The sequence below is a fragment of the Heptranchias perlo genome, chromosome 28 (genome assembly GCF_035084215.1).
Source record: "Heptranchias perlo isolate sHepPer1 chromosome 28, sHepPer1.hap1, whole genome shotgun sequence".
Classification (NCBI taxonomy): Eukaryota; Metazoa; Chordata; class Chondrichthyes; order Hexanchiformes; family Hexanchidae; genus Heptranchias; species Heptranchias perlo.
In genome coordinates, this window is record NC_090352.1 from 36480289 (window position 1) to 36505707 (window position 25419).

The 25419-nt window shown below is 41.1% G+C and overlaps 1 protein-coding gene across 5 annotated transcripts in view; it reads left to right on the top strand.

The window, feature by feature from the left end:
- med13a (mediator complex subunit 13a) overlaps positions 1-24157 on the top strand; it is a 153158-nt gene extending 129001 nt beyond the window's left edge. For all 5 annotated transcript variants that reach the window (XM_068008495.1, XM_068008496.1, XM_068008494.1 and 2 more), the window contains 10 exons: positions 1286-1505; positions 4481-4672; positions 6001-6224; positions 7439-7581; positions 8827-8985; positions 12527-12685; positions 14155-14282; positions 15988-16149; positions 17602-17702; positions 18438-24157. In XM_068008495.1, coding sequence (XP_067864596.1) covers positions 1286-1505; positions 4481-4672; positions 6001-6224; positions 7439-7581; positions 8827-8985; positions 12527-12685; positions 14155-14282; positions 15988-16149; positions 17602-17702; positions 18438-18570 — 1621 coding nt within the window. In that variant the 3' untranslated portion in view covers positions 18571-24157. The remainder of the gene's footprint in view (positions 1-1285; positions 1506-4480; positions 4673-6000; positions 6225-7438; positions 7582-8826; positions 8986-12526; positions 12686-14154; positions 14283-15987; positions 16150-17601; positions 17703-18437) is intronic.
- Positions 24158-25419: the final 1262 nt, after the last annotated feature.

The following is a 25419-nucleotide window of genomic DNA, read 5'->3' on the forward strand; positions in this document are numbered from 1 at the left end:
ACAACTCTACTCCGGACTACTCGTTAGCAACATGATCTTCCTGTATGTGATAAATCAGAAGAGGTACTTGTAATACCGCCCTGGTTGTGCTTGCAGCCCTGATCTGTCACACTCAGGAAATCGACTACTCCGTGTGCTCCTTGGGCTTCCATCCATAGCCTATACAGAGGATGGGATTCTGTGGTCCTTCACACAGTGAGCAACCCTTTTAATGATAAGGGATTACTGGATTCCTGTTATTCGAATTGAGTATCGGCTTCAGCTCACAGTTCAGATGGTCATCAGAAACCCTTTGAACTTTCTTTTCTTGTGGCAGTGCATCAAGCTTGGTTTACTGTTTCATAATTCACCTTTTATACTTCCGGGGGGGGGGGTGGTGGTGATGTTTTCTTCTCGTGCCTGAATTTTTGAGGAGCTGAAGATAAGGTTGCTATTTTGAACTTTTGATATTAGTTGATGTCTAGAATTGACTGATGTTTCTTGTTTGGGCCGTAAAGCCTGACATGCCTTTGTAGAAAGGTGCCAAAAAAGGTTGCGTGTTTTCCGTTGGGCGTTTCCCCACAGGGGAGGGGAAATTGGCAGGAGTCACAGTAGACTGCTTTCATGCACTTCCTGGTAATAAAATAGAGACCTGGCAGCAGCTAGTCTGCCTACCCTTAAGGTAGGGGTGGGGGTGCTTTGAGAATTCTAATCAAGAAGGAGAGGAACTGATTTAAAAAAATATACATAATTTTTATTTTTGCGCTCATGAAGTAGAGATGTTAATGCTGGGAAATGAAATATTTTTCATTTCAGACATCCAGTGTTAGTATTGAGCACGCCCAGCTCAGCTGTAGTGCATCTAGATGCAAAATAAAGCTCCTTACTCAGCCCAATAATGTGCTGCAGCCCCAACCTCAGAAGAGCGTCCCCTATGACACCATTGTGGTAATTTTTCCATTTCCCACATCGGCCTTCTTTGGGCCTGAGCGACGTTGCCAGTTAATGCCGAATTAGGATAGTTTTGTGTTATAGGCCCATACCTACTGTGAGCTGGATTGAGACTGTTCAGACTAATTTTTCATGTGATCTTTCCAATCGGCTACCTCCCTTCATTGTGGGCTGAATTTGAACCCAGGTCCCAGAAGTGAAAGCCATCGGTTAGCCCATGTACCACCCAATTTCTGTAAAAGACCTTTATTATATTAAATAATTACCATCCAGTTGAAGCAACTTGGATAATTGTGTGCCGTCCCTGTGCTAGGGTGTGCGCTGATTTGATTCTTGTACTTTATTTTCATTGTAGCACCATGGAAAGGGATAAAATTGGGGTCCCGACGGAGGGGGAGTCTCATGCCACCACTTACCCACCGTCTATCGTTGTGTACATCGTGGATCCTTTTACATACAATACGGAGGACGAAAGGTCATCATCTTCAAGTGTTTGGACACTTGGGCTATTGCGCTGCTACCTAGAGATGATCCATTTCTTACCGCAGAACATCAGGAATGCAATATCTGTACAGGTGACGGGAGTTCTTTTAAATGTGGAACTGTCAAATAAATCTCAGTAGGAGAGATAAACTGGTGTACTGCATTTTATAACATAATATACTATGTTCCTTCTGTACTGTTATAGGATTGCATTTAGTAGTCAGAGAATAGCTCTTATCCCACTTGGAAGAACTGCATGTGATGTAATTTCACTTGAAACCAAGCCAGAACCACTGTATTTAAAACCTATTTAATGGATTTGACGCTGTGCATTGTTTCACCACACTGCGTCACAGCGTGGTGGGAATAGATTGTACTGCAGGGATTTCCCAATATTGGCGAGACTGTAAAGAGGCTTTCTATTGAGCACTGGCACAGTGCTGCATTATAACAAGGTAAAATTTGGAGAGCCAAATCACCATATCTACTCTTGTGTTCCCTTCTCGTGGCTTGTTACAAAACAGAATTGGCAGATGTTTATGGACTACCAATCTGGCCTTTCACTCAACCAGGGTATGTGGTACGAGGAGGAGTTTGGAAATCTTTTTCAAACCACAGTGCCTCAAATACCAACTTTCAGTTAAATCCCATCACTAATGAAGTTAATAGCCCTGTCTTTCATGTAGCGGAAGTTAAAAGAAATGTATTCCTTTATTTTGTTAGAAAAAACCTTGAGGTTTGCAGGGGTGAGCTTTCTTCAAAAGCTGTGTAAATGTTGCAAAAATATCTCCTCATTTTTAATATAGAATTGCATAGATCTGTTTTTGCTAACCTATTTAATCTTTTAAACAATATAATTATCCTTGTACTGTTGCAGTATTCTCAAAATCATAAAAATACTCTTGTTGCTTTTTCCAGAGTAAATTTTTATTTAAACTAATTATGCAAGCCTGCGATACTTGAGTTTTAAAAAATTAGAGCCTTTTGCAGTTAGTCTAACTTACCAGTCATAGTACACAAATCCCTTTAAATGTGTCTGTAACTCACATGTCTTGCTTTTCTAATTTGGCTCAAATAATCATTTAATTCACTTTTATGGAATGGTAGGGAAAGCTGCCAGTAGCCAGATTATTTTCCTGCCCACCCTGCTATAGCCTACAAATAACATGAATTCAGACAAAATTCAAGAATTCTGAAAAATTTTACTAATACAGTTACATTTTAATCCATATGTTCATCAACTTTTCTCAGCAGTCTCATTTTTGTCCCCTCTGTTCCCGACGCTCCTACTCCTGTCTTTTCATCCCCATGCTAACTCTGGAGACCCTTTAGTGTTGATCTAATGATCTTCCGCCTGCATGAATTCCCCCCCCCCCCCCCCCCCATTTCTCGCTTCCACCCATGATCTTTGATACCCCTGTTTAGGTGCTGCTGTTGGGGATAGCTCACTGTATTTACATCTGGTGAGCAATGCCATGGAGAATTAGCTAATTTTTACAAAAGTTCATAAGAACTATTTAGAAAGAAATGCATTCTGTCGAGATACTGTCACTGGACATTCTATTAACTGTTTAAATTACTCCAATATTTGGAGCTGTAGCTGTTCAGTGATATCACAACAATTACTTTGAAAGTCACTGCATTTGGTTAAGCAGGAAATGTTTGGAGTGAGCCACTTGTCTGAACAGTGTTTTCTCAGCTTGTTCATTTGTAATGTGTTTGTTTTGATTTCTGCGGGACAGGATCTGAACAAAATAGTGGAAGTGTGTGTGTATTTGTAACTGAACTGTTCCTGTGCCAGTACCAGCTGGTCTGAGGACAAGAGAATTAGCTGATTCTTGTTTTTGTTGGTTCAGGTGCTTAACATTTGATCTGAACTATATGATTTTGCGGAGTTTCAAGTAAATACTAACATCAGTTATCAACTCTTGAAATGGATCTTTTACTTTGGGAGGGGGGGTGCAGGGGGAGTAAATGGGAGCATTGTATTAAAATGATGTGTGCATCAGTGGCACTGGTTGGTTGTGGCATGTAGCATAGGATATGGGTTTTGCCCGAAAACATGTTGCTAGTTCTAGTTAAGTAAACAATTGAAGGAGATGTGCTGTCATAGACGGAGAGAAAGGGAGGTCCACTTGTGCTGCTCTTGCCTCCAAACGGCTAGCTTAGGAGTAGTAGATGCTGAGAGTGGCCAACTTGTTGCTCCTTTAAATCAGGTACTGGTGTCTGTTGGGGCTGATGAAAAGCTGGCTAAAGAAAATAAATTATCATTCACAAGGGCAGTTGTTTCCATTTTGTTTTTACATGGCTCCTTTTGCAGTGAATGAGATGTTCAACTGATCTAGTGAGTTTCTTATACTTATTCGATACATAGCATTCAATAGGACGGCTCAAAGTGAAAGAGGAGCAACATCATATTGGATTGTTTTAAAGTGCCAGTTGGCTGTCGGAATTTTCAAGTGCAAGTGATGGAGAGTGGAGGAAAGAGAAAGAAGAGCTGGGGAATCTGGTTCTGATTGCAGTCCAGTTCCCGATGTTGGAATGTGCAAGTATGAGGACTTGGATTGGCTTTGGCGTCTGTGCCTTTCTTCCCTCTGCTACTGGTAGGGGGGAAGGTGGTCACAGTCAAACCACCTGTTGAGACTTGTTTTCCAAGCTTGTCTGCTTGAAGAATGGCCACTTGAGCAAGAAACTAGGGCACTCTGCTTTCCTGGAGTGAAGGATAGTCCCATCCTCATCATTGTTAGTTACTGTGCTAATCCAGCGTAGTACAATGAGTTACCCACATAATTAGTTCCCAGCCTCTGTGGAACTACCCTCTGTCTTCCCTCAGAAGGAAGGATTGAAAAGTCTGGCCCCCTTATATTACCGTTGCACACTGCAGGAGTGGTATTGGAGAAACCTAACTGCACTGGCTACACACTCGACCTGGGAATAGTGCATTTTATTCAGGCTGGAACTTCAACGAGTATTAGAATAAGATTTTAATGACGCTCACTCGTTTACGAATTTTAACAAGGTGAGCCTAGGTTCACTTGCAGGTTTTTGATCTTTTTTCTCTTCACAGATTGTTCCATGTCAGTATCTGTTGCAACCTGTGAAAAATGATGATCGGCACCTGTATTCCCAGCACCTTAAATCCCTGGCATTTTCTGTGTTCACTCAATGTCGGAGATCCTTACCACCCTCCACCTATGTCAAAGCACTGACTGGCTTTGGCCCAGGACTGGCCTTAGACAGCACCTTAAAGAGTCCAGATGTAAGTAATGTGTCGATTTTTTAAAAAAAAACTCTTCATTCCACATTCTCCACATACCATAGGAGTCTGGTCCAGTTCTGATTGATTTCAGAGAAACACCACCGATGTGGCCACTATGTCTGTGTGTCTGTTTGCTTTCCCCAGCTCTAGCAATGAATATGTTGCTCCTATCATTATTTGCTTCAATTCTTGCATCTGGCTGCAAGAAATGGGTAATGTAGATTTTCCCTTTGGCCAGAGTGTCATGATTCTGATAAAAATTCTGCGTGGCATTTTCGGGGTACGCTGCTTAAAAAAGGGGAATACTCACAGGCAGAATCTATTTATCTGCTGATTTTTGATCCACTTCGAATGAAGAATATGGCTGCCTCAACCTTTTGAAGTGTTTCAACTTTTGTAAAGATTGTAATGGCCCATTGTTAGTAATAGATGGGCATGAAATGTGAATACAAGGTCTGTCATCACAACACCAGGAATTGCACCACTTAGGTCCATAGGGTCCCTGAACGTACCTGTAAGGGCAGATTATTTTGCTTAGCCTGCATGTAGTGTGATAAAGCAGAAAGCAAATTTACAAGAGAAATGAGATTATAAAGAAAAGACTAGAGGTTTTGACCTGGAGACTTCTGGCACCTATTGGATTTGAGCAGAGTGGGCATCTTGCTAATACTGGCTGTGCATAGGTAGCCATAGGCACCAAGAGCACAGGCAGTGCCTATCTGCGGGTACCAATTCCCAACTAGAGACGGCATAGAGACTAAATCAGCAAGGCATACCATCAATTCAACTGGCAGCGCTCACCACTGGCTTCAATTTAACTCCTTCTGGCATGTGCTGCAAGGTAATACTGGTTATGACTGTTACCATGTGACACTTTTGCCAGGTAGGCAGTGTTGGTTGCTGAAGAGTTACTGGCATCACACCTCACTGACGGCTCATCGGCACTGAGGAGGCTCTGGTGCCATTGCGTATCTTGGGAAGGTCTCCAATTAGGTCATCATGTAGTACCTGCCAGTTCTGCTGGATGCCTCCTGCAAGGCCTCCTAAGTACTATACAAGTTTAATATTCTAGTGGCTCCCATAACCAAACATGCAAACCTTGGGCAATCCTCATTGAAACTGTCATCCCCAATAAAACCACACACTCTTCGGAAGTGGGCTGATTCGGAGAAATCTGTTGAATCTGTATTACACACGAGCCTAGGACCTCCCTGTTATGTATCAGTGCCACACTAAGTGGTGCATGTACTCACCGAGCTATTTGTAAAGCTGAAATGTTTAAAATGTGACCCAATTCTGAACCTGTATTTTTTTCTTTTTTGCTACAGAGGCCAGAGTGTTTGCGGATTTACAGCCCGCCGTTTATCTTGGCTCCAGTGAAGGATAAGCAGACTGAGCTGGGAGAGACGTTTGGAGAGGCTAGCCAGAAGTACAATGTTCTTTTTGTTGGCTATTGCTTGTCACATGACCAGAGGTGGCTGCTTGGGACATGTACAGATCTCTACGGAGAGCTGCTAGAAACCTGTGTCATTAATATTGATGTACCAAACAGGTATGTAGACCACTGAAAAACATCAAAATGGAGGCTAATTCACCCTATCTAGTCGAAAGGCTTGTCTTGAAATAGCTAGCAGCCCACACTGGCTGTTGTTTACAGAAAAGAGCAGATCATCCTAGTCAGACCAGACTTACCTTCCAGTCTGTGTTCACATAGAAAGATTAGTAGTATGTACAGAAGGTGTTAGAACATTTTTAAAAAAAGGCAGACTTTTGGAGACCAGCACCTAACACATGCTGGTAACACGTGGAGTGTCACGTGCAAAGTACTCCCAGTTGCTACTTAAAACTCCTCTTAGGAACTGACATGCTCTTTGTGGCACTGAGGAGTGTTAGCACCACCTCAGCTTCAGGAATCATGCAGCAGACTTACCTCAGTTTTGAAGGTAATGAGGTATTTTTTTGAAGATTAATTGTTTTGTTCTGCTAACACCAAGGTTTAGCTTTGCATGTGAAGGTCTAGCAAAATGATTTGAGATGGGAAAATGAGAGGAAAGTAAACAGAACAAGCACTTTTTAAGGAGTCCCAATCCACCTTTTGTTACCATTGAACCCAGAGGTGAGCCGTTCTCTTATTTCACGCCATGTGGTGGTGCTGCCGTGAGTTAGTATTTTGGAGAAGTGTGGGTGTGTACCTACATATCTGACCATTATGTGACTCAGCGAATTGGTGTTTTGCTGTGCTGCAGAATTCTACTTCTGCTCCTATTTTGATGTTTTTTTGTGTTGAATGCTGGGAAAATCCTCATGCCCTGGAAGGAATTAACTAGCAGCTGTTATACTCTTTCATGGATCCCAGTCAAATTCCTGTGTAGCTTGCCCACGTGACCAAATATTTATGAACCTGGACAGTAGGTGTTGGACTATTTGACTTGGAGTGGCGACACAACCAAGCCTGACTTTGACCTTGTTGGGTGGGGGTGGCAGTTGGATATTTTTCCCTAACCCAGGCCAATAATAGTGCCCTTAGATCAACTAACTCTACCCAAGGAGCGAACCTGGGACCACATTGTTCTGTATGGCTCAGCTGCTCACTATGTAAACCTGCTGAACTATTGGGTGAGGTGCATGTATTTGTTGTTCAAAACCTAATTTAATTGCACAGCCAATACCCAATTTAATTGCACAGTTACTTGAATTTCAAAGGAAAGGGAGATGAGTGAATCCATTTTGCACCATTAAAATGATGATTTGTGTTTTACCTGACAGGGCTCGTAGGCGGAAAGGTTCAGCTCGGAGAATGGGTCTACAAAAACTCTGGGACTGGTGTTTGGGCATCATGCAGATGACATCACTGCCCTGGAGGGTTGTTATTGGGCGTCTTGGGAGGATAGGACACGGAGAGTTGAAAGGTAAAAGAAATTAGAGGAGTAGAACAAATGAACATCCCACAGCAATCTACAATCTGGCACATTCGATATTTGTTTAATTACAATATTCTTGGTGTGTTATTGGTAAAACATTCTCATTCTAGAAGTATTAATTCCAGATGTGAACACTGACTAATGGGGATCGTTCTCATTACAAGTACGCATATGAAACAGCCGTAAAAATAAACTATTTTACCAGACCCGTGGTATTTCTCACTAAATCGCTGTTTTATAAGAGGAATGTTGCATTATGTAACGTACAATATATTATTCCACTACTAAGACAGCTTTGGGTTAATCAGAGTTCAATTGTTTGAGAGCTACATATTGGAAGATGCTTATAAATTTCAGGCTGCAGATCAGCACTCTCTTTTGAGATTGTTTTACATCTGTAACAATGCAATGTGGTAGATGCAATGTTTTTATTCTGTCTATCTGATCCATCATGACTGTGCACCATGAGTAAAAGTATGGGAGACCTGCTAACTTAATAAAAACAATCCTATTTTGTGTCTTTTTTAATACTGCTTTATTGCTTAATACTGCTTAAAAAAAACTTGTGTATATGTTGAAAAGCACTTATTTGTCCCCCTTCCCCATCTCTCCTGGACACCAACTCTTGGTGGATACCAGCACCTCTCATTATATGGCCGTTGTTCACATGTGAGCGTAGATTAAATTGGCAGATTATTTGACCTTAGAGAGCTGAGTCCAATCTTGTTTTCACCTGACTTCTAAAAACTTTCTAGAAGGGCTCATTTGATAATGATTGGGAGCAGCAACCCAGTTGTATTTTTTTTGCTGCCTCCTTAGCCCAATGTACTGAGGCCAATTATAGCACCATAACCTGACTGGGATCAGCTGATTAGGAACCTACTGGGAATTGAACTTGTTCTGTATATTTTAAGCCTAGAAATTTACTTTTGGGAATATTGGACCAATGGTTAGCTCTTTGATATGACATTCCGTTACTGGTTTAGAGGAGATGTTAATTCATTAAACTACAGGTTAATATTTACATTAGTATAGCAGACAGAGGAATAACATATAAATGTTAAACATTCATCTGCCAGTATCTTCAAAAGTAACTTCTAGGCTATTGTGCTATACTGGGCAGTACTTACACCCACAAAGCATTAGTAGAAAAGTGCTTTAATCTCCTGTGTGTATTTTGTGTTCCTGAGCGCTGTCTTTCCAATTCATGCTGCTCTTTTTCACGTCCTGCAGACTGGAGTTGCTTGCTTGGTCGTCGCACTTTGCAGTCCCTCAGCCGGCATCTGAAGGACACATGCAGGATGTGTGGTATTTCTGCAGCTGATTCTCCCAGCATCCTTAGTGCTTGCTTGGTTGCCATGGAGCCACAGGGATCATTTGTGATAATGCCTGGTAAGAATAGTTTGGGCAATATACAGTTGAAAACTTGGATAAATCTGTAGTCAGGGATTAGTTTGAAGCTGTAAGGGATGCAATGTATATATGTACTGACATAGTTTTATACCAGTGTGATTTTCAAAAAAAAATTATTAATCTGCTAAGGAATGTGAATAGAATCTGTATTCTGGTCTAACATCTCAATTTTCAGTTTGAACAGCAGCTGGCCTGGCAATTTTTTTTTCATAATTTACATGTGAAATGTGTCTGAGTTTAATATTGACTGATTTATACAACTACCTCCCACGATCTTCGATGGCACCAGCATTGTCAAGTCCATCACTGACTTTCTGGAGATCACCATTGACCAGAAGCTTAACTAGACCAACCATTATCAACACCGTGGCTACAGGAACAGGGCAAAGGCGCTGGGTATTATGCAACGAGTGGCTCACTTCCTGACTCCTCAGAGGCTCTCCACTACAAAATTTAAGTCAGGAGTGTGATGGACTATTCATCACTCACTGGATGGATGTAGCTGCAACACTGCTGAACCAGATCGATGATTTTTGAGACCAAGCAGTCCGTTTGATCTAGCACCAGCTGCTAGACTCAGTATCCATCCCCTCCACGCGGTATGTACTATCTACAAGGTGCACTGTAGCAACTCACTTAGCTTCCTTTATTAGTCCTGTGACCTCTACTGCCGAGAAGGACAAGAGCAGCCAAATCTCGAATGCCAACACCTCCAAGTTCCCTTCCAATTTCTATGCCATTGTGACTTGGAGATGTACTTACTGCATCATCGTCGCTGAGTCAAAATCCTGGAATTTGCTATGTTACACCATTGTGAGGGTACCATCGGCACGTGGATTAGAGGTCAAGGAGAAGGCCCCCCAGGGAAGCTAAGGATGGACTATAATTGTGGCTTTGCAAACATCGCCAGATCTTGTGACAAAATCATTTTAAAACACCTTTTAGGGAGCAGTTGAGTGACAATCAAAAAGAATCAAAGGAACTATGCCACCAGGCCAAATATTAAAATTGAAATGGGGAGAAGAGTGGCTTTATTGTGTAGCATGTTTGTGTCCCACCATGGGTCTCCATGTACTGGTAGGCTTTTGTTGCATCTGTGATTTCCTAATTGTTGAATTTTCCTCTCAATGATATGGGGAGAAGGCCACTGATATACAAAAGTGCTTCATCACATTGAGCAGGGGCGATGCAGTCACCCTGGGCAGACTGCCTCCTATTTCTTGCCTCATATAACCACTGTACTTGAGACTTGCCTCCAGCAGCAAGAATTTGACGAGAGGGAATCCTGTTATGTAAAGGACCCAATGTCGTTGCCAATGAAGATACCAAAACCATCCAAAGCAGGCTTTTTGTCTGGTGACTGCAGATGTCAAAGCTTAACAGTGCCTTTTGGTGTTTTTTTCTGTTAGATTCTTCATTTTGGGTCTGCCTTAGGGACTTTCAGAAGGCGTTTGATAAAATGTCGCATGGTAGGCTTATCAAGATTGCGGCCCATAGAATAAAGGGGGCAGTAGCAACATGGATACAGAATTGGCTAAGGGACAGGAAACAGAACAGTGGTGAATGGTTGTTTTTCGGACTGGAGGGAGGTGTACATTGGTGTTCTCTAGGGGTCGGTGCTGGGACCACTGCTTTTCTTGATCTATTAATGACTTGAACTTGGGTGTACAGTGCACAATTTCAAAGTTTGGAGATGACACAAATCTTGGAAGTGAGGAGGATAGTGATAGACTTCGAGGATATAGACAGGCTGGTGGCTTGGGCGGACATGTGGCCGATGAAATTTGATGCAGAAAAATGCGAAGTGATGCATTTCGGTAGGCAGAACGAGGAGAGGCAATATAAACTAGAGGGCACAATTCTAAAGGGGTACAGGAACAAAGAGATCTGGGGGTATACGTGCACAAATTGTTGAAGGTGGCAGGGCAGGTTGAGAAAGCGGTTAAAAAAGCATACGGGATCCTGGGCTTTATAAATAGAGGCATGGAGTACAAAAGTAAGGAAGTCATGATGAACCTTTATGAAACACTGGTTCGGCCACAACTGGAGTATTGTGTCCCGTTCTGGGCACCACACTTTAGGAAAGATGTGAAGGCCTTAGAGAGGGTGCAGAAGAGATTCCACGGATGAGGGGCTTTAGTTGGATAGATTGGAGAAGCTGGGGTTGTTCTCCTTGGGACAGGGACGGTTGCGAGGAGATTTGATAGAGGTATTCAAAATCCCAAGGGTCTAGATAGAGAGAAACTGTTCCCATTGGCGGAAAGGTCAAGAACCAGAGGATATAGATTTAAGGTGATTGGCAAAAGAACCAAAGGTGACATGAGGAAAAAATTTTTTACACAGTGAGTGGTTAGTATCTGGAATGCACAGTGCGAGGGAGTGGTGGAGGCAGATTCAATCATGGCCTTCAAAAGGGAACTGGATAAGTACTTGAAAGGAAAAAATTTGCAGGGCTATGGGGATAGGGCAGGGGAGTGCGACTAGCGAAATTGCTCTTGCATAGAGCCGGCACGGACTCGATGGGCCAAATGGCCTCCTTCCGTGCTGTAACCTTTCTATGATTCTAAGTTAACCCCTCAAACTTTCCTTCAACAGTGGAAGTTCCCAACCAGATTGATACAAATTGGGAGTATGATTGCATTAACTGTGCATGCAGATGATGTGCAGTTACACAGTTGGTTAAAAGTGTTTGCCATTGCCGTTGCATATATACAAATTTTGATTTATCTTTATTGGACGGGGCTCTAATCTAAAATCCAGTAGCTGTTATGGAATGGCACTGAAGCGACTTTGTCTGGACGACGAAAGGTGAATGTTTCCGGGACTCCCCATTCAGAGAAAAGGGGCGAGAAAATGAAAGAACTCTGAGAAAGTGCCTAATTATATTAAAACTAAATAGATTTGAGAAATACTTGCATTATAGAGCCCCCTATTACGTTGTCAAAACATTTAAAAAGTGCTTCTCGAAATTAGTTTTTGAAGTGCAATGAATGTACATGGAAGCAGCCATTCTATAATGACACTTTCTTAAAAGCAGCAGTGACTTTTTAAATGATTGAGGGAGGCATGTTGGCCAGGACACTGGGAGAATTCCCTGCTGTTTCGAATAATGCCATGGAATCTTTTAACACTGACAAATTATTGCTGTTATTGTATGAAGGAACGTGTGCATAATTTGAAAGTTATTAATAATGCCTTTCTAGCCTTGGTAATCAAAAACAGGGGTTCAAAATGTATTTCAAGTCTTCATGAGGAGTGAATGTGTTGCAGATCTCTCTGTAAGCTATCAGCAAATTACATTTTTCAACTTTGTTTTCAAGTTGAGCACTGGTGTGAAGCATATGAGCCAATTAGTCGCATCAAAGAGCTGAAAGTTCTTTTGAACTGGAGGTTCATAACCTGAAAGCTTTAGAAAGAAACTTTCTTTTTATACTGTACTTGTTTGGTCTATTGTTGAGGATTTAATAGAAAATCTTTATTTTGAAATGTGGGTTTAACGAAACGTTTTTTTTTGTTGCAGACTCTGTATCAGTAGGATCGGTGTTTGGTCGTGGCACGTCTCTCAACATGCAGACGTCACAGCTCAGCACGCCGCAGGATACATCGTGCACTCACATCCTGGTGTTCCCTACCTCTGCCATGGTGCAGGTGCCATCCGGGAACTACGAAATAAACGTTGGTTAGTCTTGTGTGTTGTCTGTTGCCCTGGCATCAGCTGGATTCTCTCAAACTGTAGATTTATAGAGTTTGAATTGGGGTATAATCTCCCGTTGATTTATGGGATGCACTGTGACCCTGTCTAGTGGCTGGAGACTCGGTTGGCACATCAGTTCCTGATTCAGCATTGGGTAGCTGAATATGGGTTTGGGTGGATTTTTTTAAATTTTGAAATGGTTGGATTGGTTCTAGAGCAGAAATGGGCTGAATATCCTTTTCATAATCCTTTATTCTTGGTTGCTGCGATGGCTTCTTGAGTTGATCTAGTAAGTAGCTGAGCCGTACAGAACCAGGAAGGTCCCAAGTTCAGTGCCTGATCCTTGTTAGCTTATCGCAGCTGTGGTAACAGTGGGGGTGCTACTTTTAGCGTCACTGCCCCTGAGTTGTGAGGGGAAGATCAGCTGTGATTCCTGCTCCAATGAGCCTTACTGGAAATGCATATGCGAGTACTCGGAAAAATGATTCCCGTTCAATTGAAGTGAAGAATAATGGTTTAACAGGAGTGGGACCTGGCAGTAATGTCAACAGAGGTCTCGGGTAGGTTATGAACCATGAGGGTGAAACTTTTTAGTTTATAAAAACATCTGAAGTTCGAATGGCATGATGCACCCTGTAGCTGATGTGGGATGAAAACCACACTAAGTTATGACATAATGTCCTGCTCATTGAGTAACAATCCACAATAGATCAGCAAAAATCTACACACTTGGTCTGTTTCTACTGTAAGTGACATAAAGAGTAAAAGCATTATCTGCTATTCTGACCTATACAGACCAGGGCTAAGGTTCGATCCTCAGCCGGGGTATTGCAGTTTGGCTTGTGGGCCAAGGTTGGGAAAATTCAACCAGTGATCCCAGTGGTTGGATAGCATACCCTGCATGAGTCATTAACTTGTTGACACTTGGTAGACTTGTAGGTGAAGAATGGTTGCTTGGGATGGGGTAGAGGAAATTGTGGAGTCACACCCCAGCATGAATGCGAGGGAGGGGGAGGGGGAGGGGAACAATACCTTCTGGCAGTCTACTTATTATACAACACAGTGCTTTGGTACTTGTTCTTACAAATGCTAGAATCCTCCATATACTGACGATTGAGGAATACTTGGGGATTGATATGATTTGATGTTCTAGTCTGTTGTGCCGTTCTGAACTGTTCAGCTACGTCCTGCTGTAATGGAGTATATTTTTCTACAGTCTGCTGGTGATAACTAAATGGGGTCTGAACTTTCCACTGGTCCATCTGACTTTGGACCTACATTTTTAATTGGGCCGTGGTGAATTAAGCAGTGTAATTTAAATTCCTGGCAACAGAAAAACTGTTAATATATAGTTGATTGCTGTGATGGGTCATGCAGAGAGAATGCTGATCATTTATAAGTCGCTTTTGAATATTGTGCTCACCTATTCTTATCTGACTTCCCTTGATTTGCAGAGGAAATGGGGATCTTTGAATTACTGGATCCAGACGATGATCTTATAATTAACTTGCCAGCATCTCCATCCACATCTCCAGTACATTCGCCAGGCTCTCATTACCCACACGGCGGTGACACTGGCAAGGTGAGGCTGCTGCATCATCACATTTGTTCCTTTTTTTAAAAAAAAAAATTTCAGCCAGTACTTCAGTAAGTCACTTCACCAGATACAGACGGGAATACCATTTGGTGCATCTTAGTTCATCCATCAATACTCTACTTTCTTTCACCCCAATAATATCATTAAGTGTTTCTTAAATAATTCCAGGGTTTTGTCTACCCCACCCTGCCTGGAAGTGCTTTCCATGTGTTGATGAACCTTTGTGAGAAGAATAGCTTCCTGGGGTCAATCCTAAATTTGCTGTTTATTAGTTTGACCCAGTGCCCCTTTCTCCTACTGACATGGTTTAGTTTATACTGATATTCTGGATGTACCTTTTCCTACACCATATACAACATCTCCTCCTTTCTTGCTTTCTTTCAAGGCTGAAATGCACAGTTTCCTTGTGATTGTTGCCATTTCCCTTTCTGTCCCCCCTCCCCTGCCCCCAGTTTGTCCTTGTTTTCTATGCATCCATAATGTGTCCTGACATTTAGTAAATGGTACAGCATGACATCAGAGCATTGTAACAGCTGCCAAAATCCAGTGTGATTAAATTGCCTTGGGCAGGGTTTCAGCTAACTGGAGACCTCTGGGCTCTGATACGTTAACAAGAAGGTGCTGGAAATCTGCCAAGACTTGAACTCTTTTTCATGCAGAATGCCACAAGTATTCTACTGGAAAGTTTATATACTGTCATGTGTAGACTCTTAAGACGTTGGGTTTTTGGGGCCATGCAGAATGTCCTTTTCTCATTTCGTACCTCCCTTTGTGTTATGACTCCCGAAAAAGTTTGAAACTCTCGGAAGAAAACTCTGTGCTTTTATACTTTTCGCACTCTGGGATATGCTCTTTTTGAAAGAAACGACAAAAGAAAACTTAGCCGGAGAATAACATTGTGACTGGAGCTACTTTTGTTCCCTGGTTAAAAATATTGCAGTTGCCCGTCAAGTAACTCTTGTTTCCATTCTGCTTAATGTTACACCACAGTTCATCATGCTTTTAGGTGTGAAGTATAGAATAACTAGGAGAAGGGTTGAGTAGGGTTTATAGAGCAGTTCTGTTTAAGCGAGTAGCTGAGCTGTAAAATTGTAAGTTTGATTTCCAGTTACACTGACTTCTTTGGTCACATCCTTTCCTTCCACTACTGTTGCACCGTGGCTGCAGTGTGTACTATCTACAGAATGTGCTATAGCAACTTGCCAAGGCTTCTTCGACAGCACCTCCCAAACCCACGACTTCCGCCACCTAGAAAGACAAGGGCAGCAGGTGCATGGGAACACCATCACCTCCAAGTTACATATCATCCCGACTTGGACGTATAACACCGTTCCTTCATTGCTGGGTCAAAACCCTGGAACTCCCTACCTAACAGCAATGTGGGAGAACCTTCACCACACGGACTGCAGCGGTTCAAGAAGAAGGCTCACAACATCTTCTCAGGACAATTAGGGTTGGGTAATAAATGCCAGCCTTGCCATTGTCGTATAGAAAATTATAAGCATGTGGTGCCTCCCTGTGCTGAAGGCTAGATTGAAAAGAAATATAATAGCTCAGGTTATGCTATTCTAAGAAATATGGGCCATTGAAAACTTAACACTGTTTGTAGGATGGTTTGACTCAATTACCACAAATAACCTGCTGCAATCCATCAATGATCATAACTAACTTGCCGCTTTTACTGATTCAGGGACAGTGCACAGACCGACAGGAATCTCATGACGAAGTAACCATTTTGCAGCAACCCCTGGCACTAGGATATTTTGTCTCGACAGCTAAGGCCGGGCCACTTCCTGACTGGTTTTGGTCAGCCTGCCCTCAAGCACAGAACCAATGTCCGCTTTTTCTTAAGGTAAGCCTAGCCGTTTCTTGTGAACGTTTTTCAGGAAATTTGGGGACAGTTTGAACGTCAGTCAGGACTCGGATGGAGTAAATTGCTGTTAAACCTTGTTGAACGTAAGAACATAAGAAATAGGAGCAGGTGTAGGCCTGCTCCACCATTCAATAAGATCATGGCTGATCTTTGACCTTGACTCTACTTTCCCGTCCGATCCCCATATCCCTTGATTCCCCTAGAGTCCAAAAATCTATCCATCTCAGCCTTGAATATACTCAACGACTGAGCATCCACAGCCCTTTGGGGTAGAGAATTCCAAATATTCACCACCCCCCAAGTGAAGAAATTCTTCCTCATTTGAGTTGTAAATGGCCGACCCCTTATCCTGAGACTATGTCCCCTAGTTCTAGACTCTCCAGCCAGGGGAATCAATTTCTCCCTGTCAAGCCCCCTCAGAATTTATATGTTTCAATGAGATCACCTCTCATTCTTCTTAATTCTAGAGAATATAGGCCCATTTTACTCAATCTCTCATCACAGGACAACCTTCTCATCCCAGTGACTGTTTAGACAGCACTTGGTGCTGGTTGATGTGGATCATTAAGTTGTTTTCCAATCTTGACCAATATTTCTGGTCCTCCATCCTGATTAATTACTAAGCAAAGTATGTATTTTAGCCCCAGACACTGGAATGCTGGGGGTGTATTTGTCTGCTAGAACACAGTCCTTTTTAGAATAGTGCTCCTGGTTAAAAAGTAAATGGTGTTCCTTATAACTAATATTGTTTGTACTTTTTTTTCACAATATTTACTGTTCAAAATTTTGGAATGAAAATCCGACTGAGTAGTAGATAAAATATTCCAGCACTGGTAGTGCAGTGTTGCTTGTGTGATGCCATAAGCTAGTTTCAAATTCTCCCCCCAAAACTCAAATGGAGGTGCTAGGAAGCGATCTGTTGTTCTGGAACAGAGGGGTTGCATGAGTTTTCACCCAACTGCTGCTCTTCAGCACCTGTCCAAGAATGATACTGACAGTAGTTGGAGAATAGATGCCTTGCTTTTAGCTGTATGCGTTTTGCAGCCAGGGGTTTCAGCAAAGGAGAAACCGTATCACTTTCCTGGTTAATGTGCCCTAATGGTAAAAGTTGATGATAGAGGGATTCACCTCACGGTGGAAATTTTAAAATTCACCTATCTATTGATTAAATTCAGAGTAAGTAGCTGAAAGACGAATGAGTAACTTTTGTTGAAATCTAGAAAATTAAAAAAAAATTGGTGCTCCCGTTACTGCGATGACTTCAGAAATGATTTGCTGGCTGTAATTTTGTATGTAAGAAAGTTGTGTCTGATATCAATCACTGCTGCCATCTAGTGGCAAGTATGGTAGTGCAGCAGCACGATGAGCTGGATCATGTGTATTCATTCATCTTTTACTTTTACGGGACTTTTAATTTCTTCCTGTTTTCAGGCCTCGTTGCACCTCCATGTGCCTTCAGTGCATTCGGATGAGTTGCTCCATAGTAAGCACTCCCACCCACTTGATTCAAACCAGACCTCTGATGTCCTCAGGTATGGGATCCAGCATTATTCTGGAATTATGTTAAAAGTAATTTTGGAGGGCTTAGTGTGCATTCAGATGTTTCTCATTTTTGCAAAACTATCGAGAGTTCTCCCCGCCCCTTGTAAAAATAAAACACTGTACATTTATACATTAATTCCCAACCAAATGTGGGTTGTGTATGGAGAGCACTATTTGAGTCACACAAACTGGGATGTTGGTAATTCTGAGGGAGTGCTGCATGGTCGGAGCTGTCGTCTTTCTGGTGAGACATTAAACCAAGATCCCATCTGTCCGTTTCCATGGCACTGTTTGAAGAAAAGCAGCAACTTCTCTAGTTCTGACCAATGTTGCTCCATCCAGTACCCAACAGGAATTGGCCAGTCACTTATCTCATCGCAGTTTTGTAGGATGTTGTTGCCAAATGGTTGCCGTGTTTGTCTACACACACTACTGCACTCTAACAGTAATTGTGTGAAACATTGCTGCGTTTCAACTATGTGCTCAGGTGCTATTTTGGTCAGCTTGGGCAACTTAGTGCTGTTGCTTCATTGACAGCTTTAGATATATACAGATTAATGGGAATGCCAATTCAATGTTATTTATGGCTCATGAAATGCCAAGATATGTGACCCAAGAGTACAAAAAGCTTGGACATTCCTGTGCTTGTAAATGCAATTATTTTTCATGTTTCTTATTCTGTAAATGGACAGTGTTTCAAATTGTAAAATTCCTTCAAACTCCAGGTTTGTTCTAGAACAATACAACGCTCTTTCTTGGCTGACCTGTGACCCTGCCATCCAGGACCGCCGTTCCTGCCTCCCCGTTCATTTTGTGGTGCTCACACAGCTGTACAACTTCATCACAAGCATGTTGTAGACCTTACAAGGGAGCTGCGTGGGATTCAGGACTAACTCTTGGAAAAGGGATATCGTTGTGAGAGTGTCATTGAGAGCAGGAATTGGTAGGAAGGGAAGCGGACATTACTCATGGAGAACACGGAGGGATTCTTGGAATTGGGTCTGAAGGACCCCAGGATGCCCCCCTTAATTGCTTGGTGGGTTTTAAAGCCACGGGCAGTTATCCAAAAATGCCTGCATCTTAATTTATTGTAAGTTTTTAAATGTTGTATAAATTGTCTTATATTTTGTATTTTTTTTTAATTTTTCAAGAAGGTTTATACTACCTTCAGGCTTTAAAGCATTTGTTGTACTAAAATATCTATAATCGTCTTAAGAGTTTGCAGTAGGTTGCTATAAAGTTGGGGGAGGGAGAGCAGCAAATATCTATTGGCTCAGTGTACATTTTAGTAGGGGTGGAGTTACTGTTGACCATACCTTGTGTGTGGTGAAAACGCAGCTAAGCTGTGGATGCAGAGTACTTGTACAGTAAATAAAATATGTTCACTGTTTATAACTGAAAAGTACATCTTACAGCATTTCCTATCATGCATTGTGAAGCCAGGGCTAAAAGGGGAGGTGGGTGGGGGGACGGGGACTGAGGAGGATGGCTGCTCTGCTCAAGGTCAGTACCAGTGACCTGCCTATTTGTATATATAAAAAAAAGTCAGTAACTTTAATTTGTTACTACTGTATAAAAAAGAAAAATTGTGCAGAATGGTAACTAAATTTTGTAGCAACTGAATTTTTTTCCAAAATTGAATCAATGCAATGCAGGTGTATTGGTCTGTTGTAGTATTGAGGTTTCTAGGCCCAGACTCTTATCATTGTCTGAACTTAATGATGGCTTTAGTGAATGGACCACTCGACTGATCCAGGTACCACCTTCCTGAGAAAGTGACATCAGTGTGCTTTCTTGTTTTTGTTCCCCATACCTTTTTAATTGTGATTTAATAATCACCATACCTGATACTTCTACACCATCAGATTCCATAGCTCCTTGATTTATTTTTGTATAAAATGCCTTTTCACCACTGTTAATTCATCACTCCCTGTACAATTGTTGAGATTTAGAATATTGAAAACTATTGGGACATCTCAAACTTAAAGAAAAGCTTCAGCACTCAATTGTGGGTAACGTAGATTAAGATACAGTGCTCCTCAAGTGAGAGCAATTTAAAAAATATGGAGAGAAACTAGTAGACTGATGATTTACCTCATGGAAAGCTGTCCTTGCAATACTTCATTTCCCCCTGTGTCATGTTACACTCTGAGCTTTTCTCTTGCAGGGATTTTATTTTTTGAAAAGTAATGTTTTTCAGTGTTTTTAATCACTGTTCACTTTCCTATGTAGACGCAGTGCCTTTCTTCTAAACAACCTAACACATTTTTAAACACACGTGAAGGAAAATTAGCATTTCGATAAAATGACTAAGTGTTAAGTACAACTAACTAAAGGTGACACCTTCTCATGGCATAAATAGTTTGAAGCTAAATTAAAGGGTGAATTTTATTTTAGAAAGTTAAATTCAAAACCATCACTTCAGAGACACGTTCACCTGCAATGGAATTTGAAATAGAAATGATTCACAACTACACTTTATTACTAGTCGAGCTCCTACGCTGTTATACATGGGGAGTCGAGACCAATTGTAGGCTCCAGCTGAAGCGGGGGAGATGAGAGGATAATTGGACCAGGCCGTGCAGATGTAATTCAGTCCCCATTTTAAAATCATACAATCTGTCCTTTATATATATTTCCCTTATAAATTCTGGTGCCCACATGAAACTGTCTGGTAAACTTGTCAGGTTGCAATTATACCCTCCTGCCAGTAGTGGTGCTATTGTACCTCCACGGGGAGGAAGGTTTAATTACAGCCTGACAAATCTACATGGGCAATTTCTATTATAAATGTGGATATAAGAACTTATATTAGAAAAAGTTCACAAGAAGTGTGTGCAGATGCAAAATTTTTAAATATTTTATATTTTTGTGTGTAGCACAAACTCTCTCCACGCAGATACTGTAAATAAATGTACTATAACTGCTGATGCTATTTTAGGCTTGGCAGCAGTGAGTACCGAACAGTTTTGAATTGAAAGTATTTTTAAAAGAAATCCTAAAATCTTACAGTTTACAAAATATGCCTCTAGCATTCATGAACTTGAAATTAATTTAATAAATTACCACTTAAATGATGGTCCTCTACAGAAGCATGCAACTCAGGTTCCTCTAAAAGATGTTTTAATCAAATTTTGGTTAACTTTATAAATACTTATTGCACATTTTTTTTTTAAAAAGGTGAATTTCCTGGGAGTGGTTTGTGGCCCAGTTCACTTGCCTGAGTTGTTTACATCCTGATAGTTTCAGAAAGACTTTGATCAGATTTCCGTGAAATTTGATTAAAGTTGTTCTCTTGTGAGACTTGGCCGCTTTTTTGAAGATGGGCTTAATGAAAGCACCTCTCTAGTTTCGCTAACAGTTTGTTTAACTTCTTGAAACCCTGATTAGCACTTTTATGCTGTTCATTCCTTTGAAAAATATGCAGACCATAAGTTGTGCGGAAACACTAAAATGAGACTCGAGACTTGAAGTCTTTTATATCCCTTTGTTTAGGCCTTAATAAAGTACGCACTTAACTTATAAACACCCCCAATTACATAATGATAAACACCACAATTACTAAGTCTTGCTGAAGTCAATGTTAAGGAGGGGGGAGGAAGTTGGTATTATTGCACTGAGCCTTAAATGCTACAGTAACTTAAAGTGGCTAATACCTTCATTAAATAGCGGACACAGGACTTTCACAAGAATATGTTAGCATGTTCGTTACTAATGTACAGTGTAATCTTCACCCATGAATGCATTTGGGCTGCTTCTTGAACTGAAAACACTCTAGTTAAAGTTGTTGAACTCCCGGCTCCCAGCCTTAAATTAGTGAGTTGGAGTCTCAAATTGCCAGCCACTTGAATTCTTTTACCGTTGCCTGACTTGAGCGTTTGCTTCTTGTCACTGGATGAGGCTCCATGCAGCAGCAAGACATTCCCTTTCAAGTCTCTGCAAAGCCAGGTGGTGAAGGCAAGAGAGAACTGACGTGCCTCACTTTAATTGTTTGGTCCAACAGCAGAGCTGTGGTGGGGGTGGTCCTGGAGAAGTTTATGGGCCAGACCGTTGTGTTTTAGGATAGTAAGGGTGTGAATGTGTAATAAATCTCTAATAGAGCATGAGAAGTATTCACATTCCCAAAACCTTCCTGTCTATACTGAATACAGTGATCAATTTATATACATTCTTAATGCATTAAACTCTTAATGCAAATAAACTGAATACTCGCCATAGAAGATACAAGCAATTCAACTCTGAATTTTGTCAAATTCTAGCAATCACTTTTTGTAATTTCAATCATGCTGCATATTGTGTAATAGCCCTTCTTTGGATGGGGGATGTTTAACAAAACAATCATAGCAGTTTCAGCACCGAAGGACATCATTCTATCCATCGTGCTTTTGCGCGTGCTAGCCCCACATTGGAGCTATCTACGCTAATCCAATTTCCTGCTCTTCCCTGTACGTTTCTTTGTATTTTATTTAATTCCCTGTTTAAATGCTGCAAATATTATTGGCTTCCATATTGTTGAAAGGTGCAGCAGAAAAAGCCCCAGTTGCACATTTTTATTTGTAATGGACAAAGTTTAGCTTTTTAAAAAAGCAGGCACACATCGATTCCCTTGTTCATCTAATACTGTCTAAGCGTGTAAATCTAGATCACTGAGTTGAGCTATAGAGGAATGAGCATTGTCCTTGGAACACTGTGACATTGAAGAACTGCAATATCTGCACAATTCGTTCCTAAACACAGTATGTCAGAAAGCTTAAAAAAACGGTTAAGTAAAATTGTCTTTAATCTGTTTTCTCTCTCCCCTTCCCCATCATCCACCTGGCGATGTTCTGTTCTTCAAGTTTTAAACCACTCTATTCCCCCCACCCTCAACTCACTAATTTCTGTATGAGAAGATGGGTGCACAAATTGCTCAGAAGCCAGCTTGTAGAAGCTACCCCTGAACTCCTTGTGTACCTCCACTTGTCACAGATCGCAACTCCCTAAAGGTCTAAAATCTCCTTCTCCGGTCAGAGATTGGGAACTCTGTGCATGGGGAGTAGTGGACAATAAGCTGACCCCCTACAATATGGTACACAGCATTGGTACATCTGATGTGCCGAGCTGTGGTTGCTTGTGTTTTTATTTCTCATTTATGCTAATCACAGGACATTTGTGAGTTGACACGTTATCACATACTCAACTGGCTTTCCGTCTGTTCTGCTCACTTTTTGATTTCCAATGTTGCATTACTTTGTCCCAAACTTTGAATTTTTTATTGCAAAATTTACCTAATTTCAAAATAAACAGTTGGAAAAGGATTGTTCGTAAAGCAGCAGTAAATTGGGATATTTTTGCTGTCAAATTTCACTTCATTTAAATTTACAGCGTTTATTACAAATGTCTGCGAATATTTTCTTTTGCAGACCAGTGCTGGCAGCCTTGGGTTTTGTGAAATATTCTTTGTGTTAATATTTACAGTAATTGCCAATTGCTGCTTGCTTTAACTGTAATACTTGTTTTTTTCCCACAAATCCCCACCTGAATCTTATTAGTTGAATTCAATAATGTTCTTGACACCTGATGCTGGTGCCTGTCCTTGTGGTTATAAAATAGTTTTAAATAAGTAGGAAAAGATGGCTTTATAAAATGGGGTGCATAAAATTGCATTACAGTGCAGGTTTTCTACTGTTACCCACAGTTTATTGCTAATGTTGTTTGCCATTATAGGGGAAAGCAATTGTTTAACTGGGTTGCCATTAAATGAGGTATGAATGCCTGAAAGCAGATGCTTTTCTAGGTATTTCAGGCAGTTTCACGGTGTTTGGTCCCCGAAGGCATTTGTACCCTTTTCCCAGTGCAGTTATTTTTCCTGACTCCCTGGTCATGCCCAAACCGGGATCTGAAAGTGGTCCATTTCATTGTGCAAACACTAGCAATCCCAGTACTTTAATAATGCATTGCTTAAAAGTTTTTTTTGTCTTATTTAAAATTCATAATTTAATCTCTTTTGTCAATATTTATAGATTTTTTTGAGCTGAAATTGCAGTAGATTTAAAAAAAAACTTCTTTAAATTTTATTAATTGTTGGATTTTACAGAGTTGATGCCTTGCTTATTTTTTAAAAAAAGAGAAAAAATATCGGGAGAACAATGTCATGTTTTGCTGAACAGTTGGTTGCCTGTAACAGCTGGGCAAGCAGTGATGAAACCCCAGATGTGGTGAGGACTGGTCCATTTTTTTCTCTTGGTGTCCTACTTTGGTATAAAACATCCTGCTTGCAAAGCTGCAATTGTAGTTTCTATGAGTCTTTCAATGAATTATGAACAAATTTTAGTCTGGAGATCGTGGCAAACACTAAAAGCTACATACAGTCCAAAAAAGCTTAAAGTACAAATTATGGTTGAATTGTTGAAAAGGTTTATACTTTTTAAACATTTTCAAATGAAAATAAATAATTTATTCATAATGTTGGTGTGACCCCGTTTTGTGTTTTTTTTTGTCTACTTGTTATCGCAGACTATCCAGGTTAGAGAATGTATTGCATCTACCATGTGGAGATTGCAGAGCTAATGTAGCTGGCATGAATGTTTCTTGGTAGTATTATCTGATTGGGATTACACTGTGAATTCAGTCAGCTGGATCACCTGCTTGGGACGAAACTGCGACCGGAATCAGTAAGAGTGATAGTGAGTTGGAGCACAGTATGCTGATGAGAGTTTGATTTCGTGTGCTCGTTGTCGATTTTAGCCCTGCTATTGCGGATCAAGGAAGAAACTGAAAAATCAATGTTATCAGTCATGAACTGTTCTTTTAGGCTTCTACCAATGCTGCTGCATTCCTATCCAAGAGCTAGATTCCAACCTGACTCTCTCGACTGGGGAAGTGCAGGGAGACTTCAGAAAAGCGATTGGGGAGAGGGGAGTAATGATTAGTACCCATCATGATTATCATTGTGGAAGGAAGTTTCTTTGACTCCTGATGCTTGTTTTGCACAATGATGCATAAATCTTTCAATCAGAATTAAAAGGCTGGCAACTGGATCACCAAATTACTAGTAGGGAAGAAGTGGATCTTGGAGGGATGCTGCATTTACATCAGTAATTCCCATTCCTGTGGTAGTCTAGGTTAAGAAATAACTTGCATTTGTACAGTGCATTTCAGATCACCAGGAGTACTTTTCAGCCAATGGGTTACTTTTGAATTGTATTATTTAGTTGGGAAATATGGCAGCCAATTTGCACACTGTATGTAGGTTTAACATCTCATTCAAAACATGGCACCTCTCACAATGCCAGCTTAGATTATGTGCTCAAATCCTGAAGTGGGATTTGAACCTGACCCTTTGATTCAGGAAAGAGTGCTAGCACTAGGCCAAGACTACCATAAGTAGGTTGTATTAATGTTTCTTCTGTTTGTATGTACAAGAAAGATTTGAAGGTATTCCAGGCTCATGGTGATGTTAGTCAAACTAATGGTGTATGCATTTTACAGGGGCAGCTGTAAACAGAGAGAAATTAGGGACGATAACCCAAAGGTATAGTCACATGCTTTTGAAGGTGGAGGTTTAGGAATAGAACTCTGGAGTGCATGGATGGAATGTATGAAGGCTCTGCTACCAGTGGAGGAGCCTGGGGAGAGTAATGCACAGTGGACCAGGATCTGAGGTGCAGAGGGTGGGTGCAGTAACGTTATCAAACATTGCAGAGGTAGGGTAGGATTCTGTTACAC